The 20,887-nt window shown below is 37.1% G+C and overlaps 1 protein-coding gene across 8 annotated transcripts in view; it reads right to left on the reverse strand.

Annotated features, from left to right (window-relative positions):
* The window catches only part of ARHGAP32 (Rho GTPase activating protein 32), a 318,750-nt gene that overhangs the window by 89,372 nt on the left and 208,491 nt on the right, over positions 1–20,887 (reverse strand). For all 8 annotated transcript variants that reach the window (XM_070623424.1, XM_070623422.1, XM_070623423.1 and 5 more), the window contains 4 exons: positions 12,942–13,079; positions 10,558–10,650; positions 9,590–9,712; positions 7,900–7,977 (listed from right to left, as the gene is read on the reverse strand). In XM_070623424.1, coding sequence (XP_070479525.1) covers positions 7,900–7,977; positions 9,590–9,712; positions 10,558–10,650; positions 12,942–13,079 — 432 coding nt within the window. The remainder of the gene's footprint in view (positions 1–7,899; positions 7,978–9,589; positions 9,713–10,557; positions 10,651–12,941; positions 13,080–20,887) is intronic.

Raw genomic sequence — 20,887 nt, forward strand, 5'->3', positions numbered from 1 at the left:
ATAAAAACATAACACACGGCGACAGCAATGTTTCCACCAGTAAATCTGTATGCTTTGGAGTCCACAGCTGGTTAATCTTTACAACATTTCTTGCTGGGAAAGAAAGATGTTTCTTTCTATCGGGCAGAAAGCTGACGTGGAGAAATGTAATATGAGAGTAAATGTAGAAATCACGCTCTGCAGACAATGTGATGGAGCAGACTTCAACTTGAGTCCCTATTCCACCACTTACTGATTTGGCGTCTTGGGTGTTTATTAACCCTCTCAAAACTGTTTCCTCTCCCTAAAATGAGGACTAATAACTACCTTCAAGCTTCCTGAAAATTAAAGAAAACATCGTGTATAAGATGCCAAGCAACACTTGGCACATAACAGGTGCTAAATACGCCTTCCCATTCACACCTTGCCCTGTGATAAACCATGAGGTGTTCCGTACTAGTGTCCAGGAACAAGGAAAAGTGAACCGAGCAGATTCTCTCCTTAAAGTACTGATTCCTTTTTAAATGAATTTTTGATAGTGACATTTAATGACCTGCTCCTGGTGCTATGGGCACCCCCATACTCCCAAATTAACTTGTCTTCTCACAAGCATACTCTAACATTATCTAAACACACAAGATTGCCTTTGCAAGACCCATCAGGATGAAAAATGGCATTCCTATAGGAGAAACCTTCATTATCAACTACAAATCAATCCTTGAAGTTTAAAAACCTGTTTTCATTTTAAATAATCTGTTTTGGCAATAAATTAGTTTTTAACTAGTTAATTTATACTAACTTTTAAAAGAATTAGTTTGTTTAGGCAATAAGTAATTTGTATAACACTAAATAAAACAGTTATGAAGATAAATCCATACCTTGTACAGAATCAACATTCAATAAATACTTGTTACATGAAAGAAAGGAAAACCTGCTACCATTTTTACATCACAGAAGTAAAATGCTGAGGAGAGGTTTTGGAAGATGGTTGTGTAGGAGGATCCTGAACTCGCCTCCTCCCACGGACACAATAAACCTACAACTACCGTGGAACAGTTTCCTCTGAGGGAGATCTGCAAATCAAATGAGAAGAACCTCCACAACAAGGGACAACACAGGGGGGTGGAAGAGGCAGAGATACGGTCCTGCTGAGGCAAAAAACATGTCGTAGCTGCGGCACCTCACGGTCGGGAAGGATCTCAAAGATTCGGAGCTCCACCTGGAGAGGCCAGGGATTCAAACTGCACATTAGGCATCACAGTGCTCAGATCCAGAACAAGAGAGATGAGACTCCAAAACACCTGGATTTGAAAATCAAGGAGAATATTCCCAGGAAAACGACACACCTTCAGAGAAAGGAAAACCTGGTCTTAAAGGGACCATGCACAAACCAACTCGACCCAGAAACCAGCATAAAAACACCAGATAGAAAAGTGAATAGTCCACTGGTGAAAGAGACTCAATTATTAAACTCAAAGCCCATCCTGGAGAAGCAAGAGGCAGCTGGGCCCACTCCCCCTGAGGGACTGAGATGTTGCCAGTAGCCATTTTTATGACCTAGCTTAGCCGTGCCAACACAGACGCTGGCCAGCACATTTTATAATCCTTCCTCAGGCCTGTTAACATAGGGGGTTGCCCGGCACACTACACCACCCAGGCAAAGGAGCCCAGTCAGGCAGCACAGGCAACCAGTCTCAGGGACCAGCCCCATCACCAGTGAGCCCACAGCAAACTTGTACTGCAGGGCCTTGCAACCAGCCACACAGGGATCTGCCCTGACCACCAACATGCCTGAAATGGTGGTATGCTGCTGTGCTGGAGACCTTCCCTGCCCACCAGCACACCTGTGGCAGTTGCATGCTGCCAGGAAGCATAGCCATTCTGCACCAGGGGCCTGCCCCGCCCACCAGTATGCCCAAGGCAGTTACATAATGCTGGGTTACATAGACAGGCCACACCAAAGGCTCACCCTGCTCAAGAGTGAGCTAGCAGCAGCTGGAACACCAGGCACACACCCAGGTGCATTGGGGATCTGGTCTGCTCACTGGTGAGCTAGCAGAAGTTGCAGGCTTTGTAGCTAGCTGCACCAGGGGCCTGGCCCACCCACCAATGAGCTAGCAGCAGCAGCAAGCCACACAGCCAGCCATACCAGGGGCCTGCAGCAGTTGTGTGCCCCAAGGCCTAGCAACCAGCCACACTGGGGTCCTGCCCCACCCACCAGTGAGCTCACAGCAGTTGTGTGCCTCTAGACTCCATATCCAGAAACATTAGGAGCCTACTCTACCTACCCTCGCGGCAATAGCAGCACACACAGGGGACAGCCATGGAGCATTTGGCACAAGCAATGAGAGTGGAGCATGCTTCTGGGCCCCATAAGATATCTTCCATATAAGGCCACATTTCCAAGATTGGGAAATGTAGCTGATGTACCTAATACATAGAGATAAGTACAGATTGGTAGAAAAAATGAGGAAACAGAGGAATAGGCTCCAAATAAAAGAACAGGACAAATCCCCAGAAAAAGAACTGAATCAAACAGAGATAAACAATCTAACTAATCAAGAATACAAAGTAACAGTCATAAGAACGCTCGCTGAACTCGGGACAAGAACTGATTAACACAGTGAGAACTTCAACAAAGAACTAGAAAATATAAAAAAGAATCAATAAGAACTGAAGAATCTAACAACTGAAATGAAAAGATTCACTAGAGGGAATCAACAGCAGAGCAGATGACACAGAAGAATGGATCAGCGACCCAAACGACAGAGTAGAGAAAAATCACCCAAACTGAGTGGAAAATGGGGACAATTTAAGGGACCTCTGAGAAAACATCAAGCATACTATATTGACATTATAGGTGTCCCAAAAGGAAAACAAGAGACAAAGGGGCAGAGAATTTATTTGAAGAAATAATAGCTGAAAACTTCCCTAACCTGGGGAAGGAAATAAACACCCAGGTACAGGAGGCATAAAGAGTACCAAACAAAATGAACCCAAAGAGGCCCACACCAAGACACATTACAGCTAAAATGTCAAGAAATAAAGATAAAAAGAGAATTTTAAAAGTTTCAAGAGAAAAGCAACAAGGGAAACCCTGTAAGGCTCTCAGCTGATGACTTACAGGCTTGAAGGGAGAGGCACGATATACTTAAAAGTGCTGAAAAGAAAAAAATCTACAACCAAGAACACTCTACTTGGCAAACTTACCATTCACAACGGAAGGAGAGATAAAGAGTTTTCCAGACAAGATAAAACTAAAGGAATTCATCAATACCGAACAGATGTTACAAGAAATTTTCAAAGAACTTCTTTAAGTACAAAAGGACACTAATAGAAATAATAAAATTATCAAAAACAAATATCACTGGTAAAGGTAAATATATAGTAAAAGTAGTGGATCAACCATCTATAAAGTTAGTATAAAAGTAAAAAGACAAAATTACTAAAATCATCTATATCTACAATATGATGTTAAGAGATACACAAATTGTCATCAGATCACAAGAGAACAAGAGAAAAAGAAAGAAATAGAGTAGAACTATGAAAACATCCAGAAAAACGTAACAAATAGCAATAAGTACATACTTATCAATAATTACTTTAAAAGCACATGGATTCAATGCTCCTAACAAAAGACATAGGGTGGCTAAATGGATAAAAACCAAGAGCCATCTATGTTGTATACAAGAGACAAACGTCAGACCTAAAGACACTCACTAACTGAAAGTGAAGGGACAGAAAAAGATATTCCATGCAAATGGAAATGAAAAAAAAGCTGAGGTAACAATACTTATATCAGACAAAATAGACTTTAAAACAAAGATGTAACAAAGGCAAAGAAGAGCATTATCTAATGACAAAGGGAATAATTCAACAAAAGGATTTAACACTTATAAACATGTATGTACTCAAATACTACCTATGCACCTAAATACATAAAGCAAGTTTCAACAGACATAAGAGGAGAAATTGACAGTAACACAATAATAGTAGGAGACCTTAACACCCCACTTACATCAATGGATAGATCATCCAGACAGAAGATCAATAAGGAAACACTGACCTTAAACAACACATTAGACCAGATGGATTTAATATATATATATACACAGACCATATCATTCAAAATCAGCAGTATACTCATCCTTTTCAAACACACATGGAACACTCTCCAAGACAGACCACGTGTTAGGCCACAAAATAGGTCTCAATAAATTTAAGAAGACTGAAATAATATCAAGAGTCTGTTCCAACCACAATGGTATGAAACTGGAAATCAACTACAAGAAGAAAACTCGAAAAGTCACAAATATGTGGAGATTAAACAAAATGCTACCAGACAACTACTGTGCCAATGAAGAAATCAAAGGAGAGAAAAAAAAAATACCTGGAGACAAATGAAAATGAAAATAAGACATACCAAAATCTATGGGATGCAGTAAAAATGGTGCTGAAGAGGGAAGTTTATAGCAATACAGGCCTACCCCCAAAACAAGAAAGATCTCAAATAAACAATCTAACATTACACCAAAAGGAACTGGAAAAAGAAGAACAAATGCAACCAAAACTCAGTAGAAGGAAGGAAATAATAGAAACCAGAGCAGAAAGAAATTAAATAGATAGTAAAAAGACAACAGAAAAGATCAATGAAACTAAAAGCTGGTTCTGTGAAAAGATAAACAAAATTGACAAACCTTTAGCTTGACTCACCAAGAAAAAAATAGAGAAAACTAAAATAAATAAAACCAGAAATAAAAGAGGAGAAATTACAATGGATACCACAGAAATACAAAGGGTTCTAAGAGAATACTATGAAAAGCTATACGTCAACAAATTGAATAATCTAGAAGAAATAGATAAATTCCTAGAATTATACAACTCTCCAAAACTGAATCAAGAAGAAATAGAGAATCTGAATAGACTGATCACTAGTAAAGAGACTGAAGTAGTAATCAAAAACCTCCCAAAAAACAAAAGGCGAGGACCAGACAGCTCCCTTAGTGATTTCTACCAAACATTTAAAGAGATTTAACACCTATCCTTCTGAAATTCTTCCAAAACACTGAAGAGGAGGGGACTCTTCCTAACTCATTTTACAAGACTAACATTACTCTGATACCAAAACCAAACAAAGACAACAAAAAAAAGAAAATTAAAGGCCAATATCACTGATAACATAGATGGAAAAATCATCAACAAAACATCAGCAAATCAAATACAACAATATATTATGGATCATACACCTCAATCAAGTGTGAATTATTCCAGGAATGCAAGGATGCTTCAACATCTGCAAATCAATGTGATACACCACATAAACAAAATGAAGACGAAAAATCACATGATCAATTCAACTGATGCAGAGAAAGTATTCAAGATTCAGCATCCATTTATGATAAAAACTCTGAATAAAATAGGTATAGAAGGAGTGTACTTCAACATAACAAAGGCCATATATGACAAAACCACAGCTAACATCATACTCAATGGTGAAAAACTGAAAGCTATCCCTCTAAGAACAGGAAGAAGACAAGGATGCCCACTTTTGCCACTCCTATTCAACACAGTATTGGAAGTTTTAGCCAGAGCAATTAAGCAAGAAAATGAAGTAGAAGGTAACCAAGTTGGAAAGGAAGAAGTAAAATTTGCAGATGACACAATTTTATATATAGAAAACCCTAAAGAATCCACCAAGAAACTATTAGAAATAGTAAACCAATACAGTAAAGTTGCAGGGTACAAAATCAACATATACAAATCAGTTGTGTTTCTATGCATTAACAACAAAATAGCAGAAAGAGATATCAAAAACACAATCCTGGGCTGGCCCAGTGGTGCAGTGGTTAAGTTCACATGTTCTGCTTTGGCAGCCTGGGGTTCACCAGTTCAGATCCCGGGTGCGGACTTATGCACCACTTGTCAAGCCATGCTGTGGCAGGTGTCCCACATATAAAGTAGAGAAGGACTGGTGGCAGATGTTAGCTCAGGGCTAAGCTGCCTCAAAAAAACAAAACACAAGCCTATTTAGAATCACAAGGAAAAGAATAAAATGCCTAGTAATAAATTTAATCAAGGAAGTGAAAGATCTGTACGCTAAAAATGATAAAACATTGTTGAAAGAAATTGAAGCAGACACAAAAAAACGGTAAGATATTCTGTGCTCATGGATTGGAAGAATTAGCATAGTCAAAATGTCCATACTACTTAAAGCAATCTACAGATTCAATGCAATCACTATCAATGACCCAACAACATTTTTCACGAAAATAGAAAAAAAGAATCCTAAAATTTATATGGAGCAACACAAGTCCCCAAATAGCCAAAGCAATCCTGAGAAAAAAGAACAAAGCTGGAGGAATCACACTCCCTCATTTCAAAGTATTCTACAAAGCTGTAGTAATCAAAGCAGCATGATACTGGCAGAAAAACAGACATACAGATCAATGGAACAGAACTGAAAGCCCAGAAATAAATCTACACATTCATGGACAGCTAATTTTTGACAAAGGAGTAAGGAAAATACAATGGAGAAAGGAAAATCTCCTCAGTAAATGGTGTTTGGAAAACCGGATAGCCAAATGCAAAATGAAAGTAGACCATTATCTTATACCATACACAAAAATTAATGCAAAATGGATTAAAGACTTGACTATAAGACCTGAATCATAAAATTCCTAGTAGAAAATACAGGCATCAGTATACTCTTTGACATCAGAATTAGCAGGATCTTTTTGAATAGCATGTTTCCTCAGGCAAGGGAAACAAAAGAAAAAATAAACAAATGAGACTACATCAAACTAAGAAGCTCATGCACAGCAAAGAAAATCATCAACAAAACAAAGACACAACCTAACAACTGAGACAAGATATTTGCAAATCATATATCTGATACGAGTTTAATAGCCAAAACATATAAAGAACTCATACACCCAAACAAACAAACAAAAAAAAACAATCTGATCAAAAAATGGGCAGAGGATCTGAACAGACATTGTTCCAAAGAAGACATACAGATGGCCAACATGCATGTGAAAAGATGTTCAACATCACAAATTATAAGGGAAATGCAAATCAAAACCACCAGGAGATATCAATCAGCTCATGCCTATCAAAATGGCTATTACCAAAAAGACAAGAAATAACAAGAGTTGGAGAGGATGTGGAGAAAAGAGAACCCTCATACACTGCTGGTGGGAACACAGATTGATACAGCATCTACTGAAAACAGTATGGAGATTCCTCAAAAAATTAAAAACAGAACTACCATATGATCCAGATATTTCACTTTTGAGTATTTATCCAAAGAACATGAAAATACTAATTCAAAAAGAAACATGTACCCCTATGTTCACTGCAGCATTATTCACAACAGCCAAGACTTGGTAACAACCTAAATTCCCCACTGAAAGATGAATGGATAAAGAACATTTCACAAACACACACACACAGTGGACTACTAAGCAACCATAAAAAAAGATGAAATCTTGCCGTTTGCAACAACATGGATGTTCCTGGAGGGTATTATGCTCAACAAAATAAGTCAGATGGAGAAAGACAAATTCCATATGATTTCACTCATATGTGGAAGATAAAACAACAGCAACAAACAGATACAAAGAACAGACTGGTGCTTCCCAGATGAGAAGGGGTTGGGGCAGAGTGAAAGGCAGACATTTGTATGGTGACAAATGGCAATTAGACTGCTGGTGGGGAACACAACGTATATACAGAAGTCGAAATATAATGATGTGCACCTGAAATTTATACAATGTTATAAACCAATATGACCTCAATAAATAAATAAATAAAAAGTTGAGAAGGACTAGAGGGATTTTAGGTGGAACTCTCCAATTAAGAAAGTGCGACGGAAGCAAAACTGTTCTTTGCACTTTTCTCACCTCCTTCCCTGTGGCCTACCTGAAATCCGTGCTTGCCTCTCCACCATGTGCTTAACACTTTGGGGGGCATGTCAATAACAGAAACAATGTCTCCCACCTAGGAGAAAAAAATGTTAAGTGAAATGTTTTTAGCCAAATTTTAAACCAATTTTTACTGTCTAGAATATAAATCTGAACTATAACAAAAAAGTAAATACTATCTTATTCTCTGGCTAATTATTTCTGGGAAGACATAACACTTCCTTCTGTAAAGAATTTAACAATCTTAACCACTTGTTAAGGAGAGGTCTACAAAAGTTGAGCAGCACAAAGACTGATGCAACTAACACGTGGAGTGACTTCAGGAAGCCGGGTTTATAGCATAAGATTGGTGAATGCTGGGCATCATACCATCACCGTTGCTTCTGTTAGAACACTGTTACTGCTATTACTAAAAGTGATCAGATTCACTTATAAAAGACAGTTTTAAATACTCATATTTAGAACAGCAACAGCTTCTATTCATCCCACACTTAGTGGGCACTTACCCTGCGCCAGTCACTGTGTTGAGCACTTGACATACCTTATTTAGTCATATAGGAAAGGCCTAAGATGTCTACCGTTGCTGGGTTATTCTTAGAAAATGTAAAATTTGATGACAACTATACTTCTTTCAATAGATGGTACAATATAACATTTCCACTAAATAGCTTACTTTTCTTCACTCTAAAAGAGAGAAGTTTACACAAACTTTTACAAAATCACACATATAAAAATCACAATAGTTTTTAGTAATATATTTAATGGAAGTTATATTCTTCAATCAAAGTAAGTGATGATCTCTGTGGTAAAACACAGCTAAGTATTTCAGAGCAATGTCAGTAATGTACACAATATTGCTTTAAGAATTTTTCTTTGTATATTCACAACTAATTTTTCAAGTCACAAAAGAATCATCTTCACAAAGCTATGTTTGCTAACAGACATGGCATCTTTCAAGAGCTACATTCTTTTGTGTGTAGAACCTAAAAATTTAGTTTGAGAATAGTTCAAATACTATACAGTAAAAATTGATATTGTTTTTTCTTAAATTGAATTACTGTCAGTATTTTTTTTTGTCGGTCATTAGCCAATATTAAAGGAAGAAATAATTCCCCTACTTTAACATTAGATAGCAAGAAATGCTCATTTCACTTTTCACTTTTAACTCAATCTTTGAACACACAACAGGAAGAAAGCATCATTGGGTATCATTTTCAGGTACTAAAAACACAATGACAGAAGACTGAGCCCTGACTTACAAAAAAGCTCACAAACAGGAAAACAATTATAATTGAATGTAATAAGTGATATGACAAAGATATGCCATGAGAACAGTTCAGAATGACATCAGTCCAGGGTTTTTTATGGTATACATCTGCCTGGAGGAGGGGGAAGACGATCAAGGATGACGTCCCAGAAGAAACAGGAGACATTTAAGCTGAGTTTTCAAGGATGAGTACAGTCATTTAAATAAAAATAGATGGCATTCTAAGGCTGAAAAATAATGGGGTATGGAAAAACCCAGTGCTTTTAATTAAGGAAATGATTTTAAAAAATTAAAGATGAAAAAAAAAAAAAAAGAAAGTCAAACATTTTTTCATATGACTGCAAAAAAAAAAAAAAAATTAAAGATGAGGTTGGAAAAGTAGCAGGGACTGTGTTTACACATAGCATATTTAGTCATTTACCTCTAAGGTCAATTCATCAGGGGCCCGAGCAGTGTACCTCTTGATAACATGAGCAGCACCGACCGCAGGAGTGTTAATGGATGATTCCTCATGAACTAGAAGGTGATTTCCCTTATTATCAATCTGTAACAAAGAAAACATACTATGAGATGGCTAAAGACATGGGACTTGCAAAAGTTTCTTTGACTATCTATAATATAATCTGATTTAGAGAAACTATAACCCAAAGAATCTTTACAAAAACACAACCTACCATTTATTCAGTACTTAATATATGACAGTCATTGTGCTGTGCATATAACATATATGCTATAATTTAATTCTCATAACTCTAAAAGACAGTTATTATCATTTAAGGACGAAGATGCTAAAGCTGAAAGAGGCTATGTAATTGATGACAGATTAAATAATTTGTCCAAGATCACACAGCCAATAATGGAAGAGTCGAGATCTCAGTGCAAGTTGGCCTAGCTCTACATTCTATATTCTTTGTCCTTTCCACTCTCTCTTCCCAATTTCCACTGGGCGAATAGAGTAATATAACTCTACACATGCAAATTAAGGAGAAATACCTAACACATTTACTGAATACTGTATCACTCAAGATTTAGTCTTAGATCAGACCCTGTAAAAGGTCAATTGTCTCTTGATCATCAATACCTGAAAAATATTTTCAATTACTAAGTCAACACCTTGCTAAATGTATACCTTAATACATTAAACATCAAAATTACAGATGTCACCATCATTCATAAAATATATTAAAAGCAGTTTCCTGGATTATCAAAGGAAGATATATTTGAGATGAAAAATGTTTAACGTATCACATATCTATCCTTCCAGAAGATGAGAACAAACTCCATTTCTTCGATTCCTGAAACTCAATAGCTATCAAAATTAAATCACTATTAAAGTCTTAAGCAGAAAATTTAAAAATAAACTTTAATAAGAGGTGAATTAGATAATACCTCCATCCAAGTAAGGGCAGGTCCACAATTGATCTTGTTGCCAGCAATAGCTGAAAGGCGGGACAGGTAAGCCATAAGCATCTGAGTGACCGACTAGAGTTAAAGAGAAAGAATTCAGTGGTAACGCACAGTAAAGATACTACACTCTGTCAGAGGAACTGGTGTAAATTGGTTTTCTCTGGCAAAAAAACCCTGCAGATTTGTTGGCATTTTAATAGTTATAAAAGGATTCTTCACAGAGGCTTAGCAGTTCCACAAACTGCAACTATGGGCACTTACATAGTAATTCCCTGTCTTGTGCAGAACTTTAACTTTTAGCCTCTCATCATCAGGGGTTATACTATTTTATAGCTTCTAATTTTACTGCTTTCCCTTTCCACTTCTGCACTAAACATGTAAAAAAGATAATTATAGCAGAGACATACTTGGCTTTTCTGCCCAGCTTCCCCTTGCTTTTCTGAAACTCCTTCTCCAAGACCTGCTACAACCTTCCATGCACTCAGCTGTGGCGGGACAGCCCTGCTCATTCATGATCCTACATCATTGATCCAGGAATGGGACCAAACAGTGACTGGCCTAACAAAGGTTACTGCAGGAATTAGGAATTGTGATACAAAATTTCAGCTCAAACTGGCTGCTGTCTTAAAAAGAGATAAAAACCTGGGACCTGTTGGTGGTGGCCATGTTCTGAGACAATATGAGAAAGAGAAATGTAACGGATAGGCAGAGATGGGAAAGGGAGACAGAGAGACATCTAGATTTTCTATGATACAAAAGAATCTGTAAGAATCTGTGGTTTAAGACATTCCTGAGACTCTGCTGCACTGTCAGTGCTTGCGTGACTGATGATGTCTCTACTTTGCCACACCTACTTAATTGCCTTGGAATTAATTATAGATTTGAAATGGCTTCCCCTCAAGACTCGGAAGATATTTTGCACTGTTTTCAAGCATCCATTGTGGCTGCCAGGGAGTCTAAGGCCATTACAATTCTTGCTCGTTTGAGAAATCTGTTTTTTGCTCTCTGTAAGCTTTTTGGGTCTTCTTTCTATTTCAGCATTTTCAAATTTTACTACAATCTTTCTAGATGTGTCTTTTTATTCATTATATTTAGCACTTAAAGGGTCCATTTAATCTGAAAACATGCCTTTCTTTAGCTTTAAGGAATTTTCTTATATTAACTTTTAGTTATTTCCATCAACTCTCTCTCCTATAACTCCTATGAGAGGGAAGAAGGAATTTCTGGATCTATTCTCTGTGATACTCAACTGTTCCCTTACAACATTTTAACCTGTTATCCCTTTGGGGGCTGTATTCTTATAAAGCTTGCTCTTCCAGCTTACTACTGTCTCTTTATCTGTGTCTATTTTGTATATAGTCCATCTATTCAGGTTTCCCATTATTAAAATTAATTTAAATGATCATTTGTTCATTGCTCAGATCTCTATTTATTTTTATAAAAATCTGCTCTCATTCCATGAATGTGACTGCTTCACTTTCTCTCTGACAATAGCGATCATGCTTCTGAAAGCCCCCTGCTTGCTCTTCTCAGTTATTTTGTTTATTCAGCTTTTTGTTGTTGTTGTTGTTGTTGTTGTTTTTGGTGAGGAAGATTAGCCCTGAGCTGACATCTGTGCCAGTCTTCCTCCACTTTATATGTAGGTCGCCACCACAGCATGTAGGTCTGTGCCCAGGATCCAAACCTGCACTCCCGGGCTGCTGAAGCGAAGTGCACAAAACTTAACCGCTACACCATGGGGCCAGCCGCTTGTTTATTTAGTTTTTACATTTGAGATTGCCAGTTTATCTATCTTTTGCAGTCCTCTTACACGTGTTTTTTATACTGTATTTTCAATCACCCCCATAAATCTTATCCTATCTCCTTTCAAAGATTTCTCATGATTTTTGATTCCCCAGTGGTTCTTTTTATTTTCTGATGTTATAAAGAATCTCTTCCCTTTTAAAATTTCTTAAAATCTTTTATATTTTTAGCAGACATTTTTGGCAGGAGTGGAGGTATGTGCATTGACACAGCCTGCCATCATAAACTAAGCAAACAGCATTGTTTTTACACGCATTTCTTTGATTACTACTGACATCAATTGTTTTCCATATTTTTGCTTCCATATTTTATATTCTCTTTGAGGAATGGTCTGCTCATATATATTGCCCATTTATAAATTATACGAGTTCTTCTTACAAAATTATATACTCAATCTACTTTAATTCCAAACATCCTACACAATATTACTAATTTTTTAGTTATGAAATAATAATCCCAGGAATCATCCTGAGTGTTCAATATAAGCTTTTATTTAGTATCCAGCCAAAAATTTCAGCCAATTTATATATAGTGGTTATTTCTGAAAAATATTAAATGCTCACCTCTGGACTGTCCTTCAGGACATCAGAACGGGGAAGCTCTGCAAGCTGGGAGAATCGTCGGTCATAAATACATAGATGAAGATGTTTATCAAGTACCCGAAAATCTTCATAGCTTCTTTTAACAATCCAACTTTTGCCCTATGGGTAGGAAAACAAGACTCCTATGATTCATCTCTATTAGGAAATGCTTATGAATCAGGCCTTATTCTATAATGGTATTCTATTCATGAGAGTTTATATTTTCTAGGGAAAAGCTTCTATTAACTTGATAGCAAACAGTTAAACTCCAAAACAGTCTACTAAGTTATAGCACATCAAAAGGTCAATAATGGAACATAAGATAGAACTCTCCACTAACTCTTTTCCTAGTGCTGGTCAGAGTCCACTGGCTCTCTTTGAAAACAAAAACTGCTAGATGGTAAGACAGCATGTGACCTTAAACCCACAGAAAGAACCATAAAATAATTTGGGTGGGAGAATATTACCAAAAATTAAAGAAAAATAAAATCAGGTTATTGATTAGTTATCACAAACATTTTCTGTGACTGAGACTAGAAATATACTGACAATCAAAACTACTGAAGTCTTCATCTATAAAGATTCAATATGCATGTATCATGTAGAATTCATCTCTCTCCCACTTCTCAGGCTTTCTTCCTTTCCTTGACCAATCTACAAGCTCATTAAAAATGAAAATCCATTCACAGACATACTTCTTACATACTGCCTTCTAATTTTCTCTTAAGTCTATCACTTCCTATAGCCTGAGCTTTAGTAAGGACTGACATCATTTCTTTTTCTTTAGGAAGATTAGCCCTGAGCTAACATCTGTGCCAATCCTCCTCTTTTTGCTGAGGAAGACTGGCCCTGAGCTAACAGCTGTGCCCATCTTCCTCTACTTTATATATAGGATGCCTGCCATAGCATGGCTTGACAAGCGGTGCATAGGTCTGCACCCAGGATCTGAACTGGCAAACCCTGGGCCACCAAAGCAGAATGTGTGAACTTAATTGCTGTGCCACTGGGTTGGCCCCCCGACATCATTTCTTACCTGGAATATTGCTACCACTCTTTGCCCCTGCTCCCTCCTCCACTATACAAAATACAAAGCTTATCAGGTCACACTGCCAAAACTCCTTCCAGAGCTCCTATGGTTGTCAATGATGAGCAGGTCCCAATTGCAAATCATTTACTTTTGAAATTTAACTTAATTTTATAACAGAGGCTTTCATCTCATAAAAATCCAGAGGGACTGGGAGAAAAAGCCTCCAGAGCAACCATCTCAGAATTAAAGAAAATATTTTTCCTGTGGCTCTTTTTCATTTGCCTCAGCCAGACGGGGCAGAGCAGACAGCATGACTTCATGGGAGAGGAGCTGAATTCTGAACACAGGTATGTCAGAAACTACCTGATAAACTTGCCTAATTCTACTTTGGACTGCAATTCTCCACTACACAGATGGGGAGCAGGGTTGTTAGAATGAAATAAGAGAATAGATGTGGCAGAGACTTTTAAAGAAGAGTGGCCTGATCTCTATTCTAAGAAACGCTAGTTCAGTAAGTCTGGAATCGGATCCAGTTAATTCTGTTGATCAACCTGAATTGGGAACCACTGATCCACAGAATTAAATCCAAACATATGTGCACACATCATGATTTTCATCATCTGGGCCCTGTCTAAATTTACAGTCTGATCGCACTCACTACTCCTCCATGCCCTTTCTTTGCTTCCAGTTATACTCAATTACTTGCATTTATTCAGTTTATGAGATGTATGTTCCTTTTCTTGCCTCCATGATTTTTAAGTGCTGTTCCTTCTCCTATGGAAAGTCATTCTTTTACTCTTTGCTCAAGTAAGCTCCTTTGTTTTCTCAGTTCTACTACTGCCTTTTACCCAAAGATTCCCTGAGAGATCACAGGGGGCTAAATACTTGTTCCTTTGGGATGGCAAAAATAAAAAATAAACAACAAAGTCAGGGGAAAAAAAAAAAGAAAAAATTATCACATAGTTGCAATTATTTTTTACTTCACGTTTAAAATATATTTTAAAACACTTCAAATACCAGAGAAGTACAAAAAATAATTTAACACATACCTATGGTCTCTATCACAGAAATTAAACTTTTATCCCCCTAAAGCTCTGGATGTTTTTCTAAAGAACCAATTACCACAGACATAAAGCCCCATTCTCCCTCACGTTCACCCTTCTAAAGGTAAGGACTGAAGTTGATGTGCATTGTTATCATGCATAAATGCATGTTTTATACCTTTCCTTTATATGCATGTATCCATAAAGAATATATATTATTGTTTTGAATTTGTATATAAATTGTATTATATAATTCACATCCTTTTGGAACTCAGAGTTTCCACTCAACCTCATGTCGAGATTTATCCATGCTGATATAGATAGCACTATTATTAGATGAATGCTGAAGTATAATCTACTATAGGAATAAAATCCAGTCTATTTTTCCATTCCCCTGTGGAAGAGAAGTAGGTATTTCACACTTGGTATTACTGCATGCAGTGCTGCAATGAACACATTCATGTCTTGTCCCGCCCTTTTGTGAGAGATTCTCCACAGGACCTACTTGGAAGTGGAAGTGCTAGATCATAATGTATGGCCATCGTTAACTTTATTTCACATTTGCCAAACTGGTCTCCAAAGTGATAATACCAATTTTGTGTGAATTACCTATTCCTACCAGAAATCTGTTCATTTTCTCCATTAAAATAACTTTTTCTTCTTGATTTACAGAAGTTTTTTGTTTGCGTACTTGCTAATGTGTTGGAAAAATCATCTTTTATCATTGACATGTATTGCAAACATCTGCTCCGAGTTTGGGACTTGCCCCTCGATTCACAGCATATTGTCAAAAAGAAGTAACATAAGATTTTATTTCCTTATCTATGGATGTAATCACAGATTAAATAATTTCCTCAAAATCTCACATAGGTATGTGAAAGAATATGGATTAAAATAAGTGTCCAATATAATAAGTTAAATTTCCATCTGGACAAGGTCTTACTGCCATCACCCATAGTATTTTAAATTTATCCATACCTTCATCTGATTGTGGTTTGGCTATAGTGCTTTTTAAAACTGTATTTGAATACCTTTAGATACAGCACAGCAAGGTCTAATTTGCCAAAGTAATTACCATACCCAGCCATTTTCCTTATTTATATTAACTGCCCAGATCCTGAAGATATATAGATTAACCAACTCTTGAAATAAACAGCTAAAACCTTGACTCTAGGATCAGAATGTCCCAATTGTAAATTCTATTGTTTAAGAATTGAACAAAGTAAATTAATATAAAATGCGTACGAGAAGTAGAGTACCAGGTAATAGAAATTGCTCAATACATGCTAGGTATTACTGTTCTTTATTAATTTAGAGAACTTGTTCTAGGCTGAACATGTAAGAACTAGGGAACAATGTTTCCAGACAAAACCCCATGACACTTAGCGGAATAAACGACTGGTCACCAAAAGCTCAGCAACTGAAAAGATAAAAGAACGTTTTTATCAATTCCTTTTAAGTACATCAGGGTTTCAACCAGGGCAGAGTGAATATATCTTTATAGGTCAAAAGTTGTTTTGCACATTGGCTGAATTATCAGATTATCAGTTTTGGAGAGTAAAATCTTAAATTCAGTTATCATTATTTTAAAATAATTTACATGCTCTAGTGACTTTCGTTTGTTTTGTTTTCATGTTCCCTTTCAGAAGAAAATGTAACATTAGGATTTTAAGTCCCTAGTACAAAAGCAGAGCAATCAATCAAGATCAACTCTAAACACACGTATACTCATTCCATTTTATTAGAGGAAAAGACAGAAATGACCTGACGACTTAGTACATTCACATCTATTGCTCCATTTGAGCCAACTGACTATGGAAGTGGTTGATATAAAAAAAATGTAATACTGCATCTGCTTGTGCCTGGTGCTTTTAGAACAGAAATTGGCTCTGTTTCGAATCCTTTTCAGTAAGCATTCCTTACAAAATGGAGAATATTCTCACATAATTGTAATATGTTATGGACTGAATGCTTGTGTCTCCTCAAAATTCATATGCAGAAACCCAAACCTCCAATGTGATGGCATTAGGAAGTGGAGTCTTTGGGAAGGCCTTGGGATTAGATGACGTCATGAGGGCGGAGCCCTCCTGAAGGGGATTAATACCCTTATAACAGTCACCAGAGAGCTTGCTTCCCCTTCTCTGCTCTCTGCAATGTGAGGTTACAATGAGAAGTCAGCAATCTGCAACCTGGAAGAGGGCTCCCACCAGAACTTTACCGTTCTGACTTCTTGACCTCAGACTTCCAGCTTCCAGAACTGTGAGAAATAAACTTCTGTTCTTTATAAAGCATCCAGTCTGTGGTATTTTGGTACAGCAGCTCAAACTAAGACATAAGGTAACATTTGATACTTGGAATATCACTTTCCCCTTGGCATACAAAGCAGATTTCTAGACCTACATGACTGTGAAACAGGGAAAGAAGAGAAATGAAAGAAAAAAATGAATGAGGAAAGCGGTAATCAGGAATGCAGGCTTTCAAGTTAGACTGTCCTGGGCTACTTGCTAGTATGTGACCTTAGATAAGTCTTCTAAACCTCAGTTTACTCATCTATAAAATGGGGAGGTTAACAGTCCTGGGGTTGTTGGAAGATTAAATAAAAAAATCCATGTCAGTCACTGAGCACACATCCTGGCTATCATTCATTAAGTATTCACTATCATTAATGATAGTCTTCTCACTGTTACAGCTGTCTGGCACAAAAATACCTTTTGCATGCTATATTAGTCATGTAGCTGTCATTCATGGAGTGTAAGAGGCAAATATTAGTTTGGTTGAAATTGTTAACATGCACTGAAACTACAATGATACCCTCACTAACTTAGATCAATTTTGGAAAAGCAGTTAAAACTTCCAAACTGATAGACTTGGGAAGTTCTAAGATTAGAATACAATAATTGATAACAAGAGTGTAATAACATTTGTACTTAAGTTTATGTTCTAATGTCTTATACTTCTTTAGAATGAATTCCTAAAAAATGTGATATGAATGGAAGCTAAGTGAAGGGCATATGGATCTCTGTACGCTATTTTAGCAAATTTTCTATAGGTCTAAACTTATTTTTAAATAAAAAGTTAAAATACATACATACACAATTCCTAAAAGTGGAATTTTCACTGCTTGGGCCTACTTCACTGCATCCTTCCTAACACTGAAAAAAATCACTTAAAAATTTTCCAGTAGGTGGGGCCGGCCTGGTGGTGCAGCGGTTAAGTGTGCATGTTCCACTTCTCGGCGGCCCGGGATTCACGGGTTCGGATCCCGGGTGTGGAGATGGCACTGCTTCGCAAAAGCCATGCTGGGGTAGGTGTCCCACATATAAAGTAGAGGAAGATGTGCATGGATGTTAGCTCAGGGCCAGTCTTCCTCAGCAAAAAGAGGAGGATTGGCAGTAGTTAGCTCAGGGCTACTATTCCTCAAAAGCAAAAAAAATTTTTCCAGTAGGTGAAAATGGTATTGTCTATCCTTTTATGAATTATCTATTTATATCTTTGCCAATTTTTCTACTAGAATATATCATATACTCCTATCATATCATTTACCAAAACCTAGTAGACTGCATATCTAATCAAACTCTTTGATGGAACTATTAGCCTTCTGAGAGCTATAACATTTTTAGTCAGACAGTTTGTTACACTCAACAAAATTCCTTGAATACATACTGAAGTGATATATTAAATGACTTATGATACTGAGATATTGATTTTTTTTTGCTTAAAAGAAGTCAAAAAGAAGTTGGTTGGTCCTCCTTGCTCAGGATATTCTTCCCAAAGAAGTATTTAAAAAATATTTTTAAAAGGGATTAAAATATACTGTTCTCTGCTTTCTATTTGTTCTGCCAGTTCAACTTTTAGTTCATCTGGCTTTGTCTTATAAAGTACCACATGAAAATGAGAAGCTCTATGAAAACACATTGTTGATTCAGCCACGTTTCAGAACTGATCTTGTCTGTCAGGTTAAAAAGTAATCATCAGACTTCTAATTTCCTGTTTGGTATGCAAGGAGCTTAGAAGTCACCACTCTGTCCTAACAAGTAGAAAGGTGAACAAACTGAAAAATCAACAACTCTTCTTAGATCTATCAGAGAAATGAAAACACAGGGCAAACAGCTGTCCCCAAACAGGAGAGACTGAGAGGTGTATACAGAGAATCACAACTTAGACAAAAATCTGTGGGAACCAGAGCTCAGGAGAAAATCTAGAACAGCAACTGACGAATTGCAGGAGGCTCAGTGTGGATGAGTCTGACAGTCAAAAACTCCATGGGGCACAGTCAGGAGGGGCCCCACACTTTTGTGAGTTTTACCTCCAGAAGTTCAACCAGGTTTTCACAGCAAAAATGAGAGAAAAATCCCCTCATGCTTGTGGCCAGGGGAGGAGAAAAGTAATTATTTCGAAATACACGAGAACACTCTGTTCTCAACAAAGTCTCCCCTCAGGAGAAACTAACCAAAGCCTCACCTACCAGGGTTTTACCAGGGCCTAAGTCACCTTGGGAAGAGAAATACCCAGCTCCAGCTGACTCCAGCCCTCCTGTCTCACTTAAGGCAGGGGAGTGAGGGCTGTGAAGCACCCATGAATTCCAAGCCCAGGGACAGAGCCTCATTAAGACTGAGACCTAGTCATAGGATCTGTTGCTTTTACCTAATACATCATGTCCACCTTTCAACAAGAAATTACAAATCATACTAAAAGACAAAAAACACAATTTGAGAGACTGGACAATCATCAGAAGAAAGTCATATATGGCAGGAATGTTGGAATTATCAAACCAATAAAACAATGAGGAATATGCTAACGGCTTAAATGGAAATAGTAGAGAATATGCAAGAACCAATAGAAACGTAAACAGAGAAATGGAAATTCTAAGAAAGAATTGAAAAGAAATCCTAGAGATCAAAAACACTGTAACAAAAATGAAGAATGCCTTTGACAGGCTCATTAGCAGACTGAACGCAACTGAGGAAAGAATCTCCAAGCTTGAGCATATGACAATAAAAGCTTCCAAAACTAAAAAAGCAAAGAGAAAAAAAAGACTGAAAAAAAACCCCACAGAATATCCAGAAAAAGAGGAACAACCAGAAAAGCTGTAACACACACATAATGAGCCTACCAGAAGGAAAAGGAACAGAAGCAATAATGAATGAAAATTTCTCCAAATCAACGCCAGACACCAAACCACAGACCCAGGAAGCTTATAGAAACCAAGCAGGATAAATGCCAAAATAACTACACCTAGGCATATCATATTCAAACTTCAGAAAAATCAAAGATAAAGAAAATATCCTGAAAGAAGCCACAGGAAAAAAACACTTTACCTATAGAGGAGCAAAGATAGGAATTACATCCAACCTCTCCTCAAAAACCACAGAAGAAGAAGAGAGTAGGGTGAAATATTTAGTGTTGAGAGAAAAAAATCACTAAACTAGAATTCTATACCCTGTAAAATTATCCTTCAAAAGTAAAGGAGAAATAAAGACTTTTCCCGGTGAACAAAAATTGAGAAAATTTGTAGCCACAGACCTGTCTTGCAAGAAATGTTAAAAGAAAGTTCTTCAGAAAGAAAGAAAATGACATAGGTCAGAAACCTAAACCTACATAAAGAAAGGAAGAGTAGTCATGTCTATTACTCCTTCTGAGCCAAATGATTAAGGAAGTGGTCAATATAAAGAAAAAGTAATACTGCATTTGTCAGTGGCTGGTGCTTTTAGAACACATACATACAGATTTAAAGTAAATGGATGGATAAAAATATACAATTCTAACACTAATCAAAAGAAAGTGGGAGTAGTTACACTAATTTCACAGAGAGTCAACTTCAGGCCAAGGAAAGCTGTCAAGGAAGAAGGGTATTACAT

The sequence above is a fragment of the Equus przewalskii genome, chromosome 6, assembly GCF_037783145.1.
Source record: "Equus przewalskii isolate Varuska chromosome 6, EquPr2, whole genome shotgun sequence".
NCBI classification, from domain to species: Eukaryota; Metazoa; Chordata; class Mammalia; order Perissodactyla; family Equidae; genus Equus; species Equus przewalskii.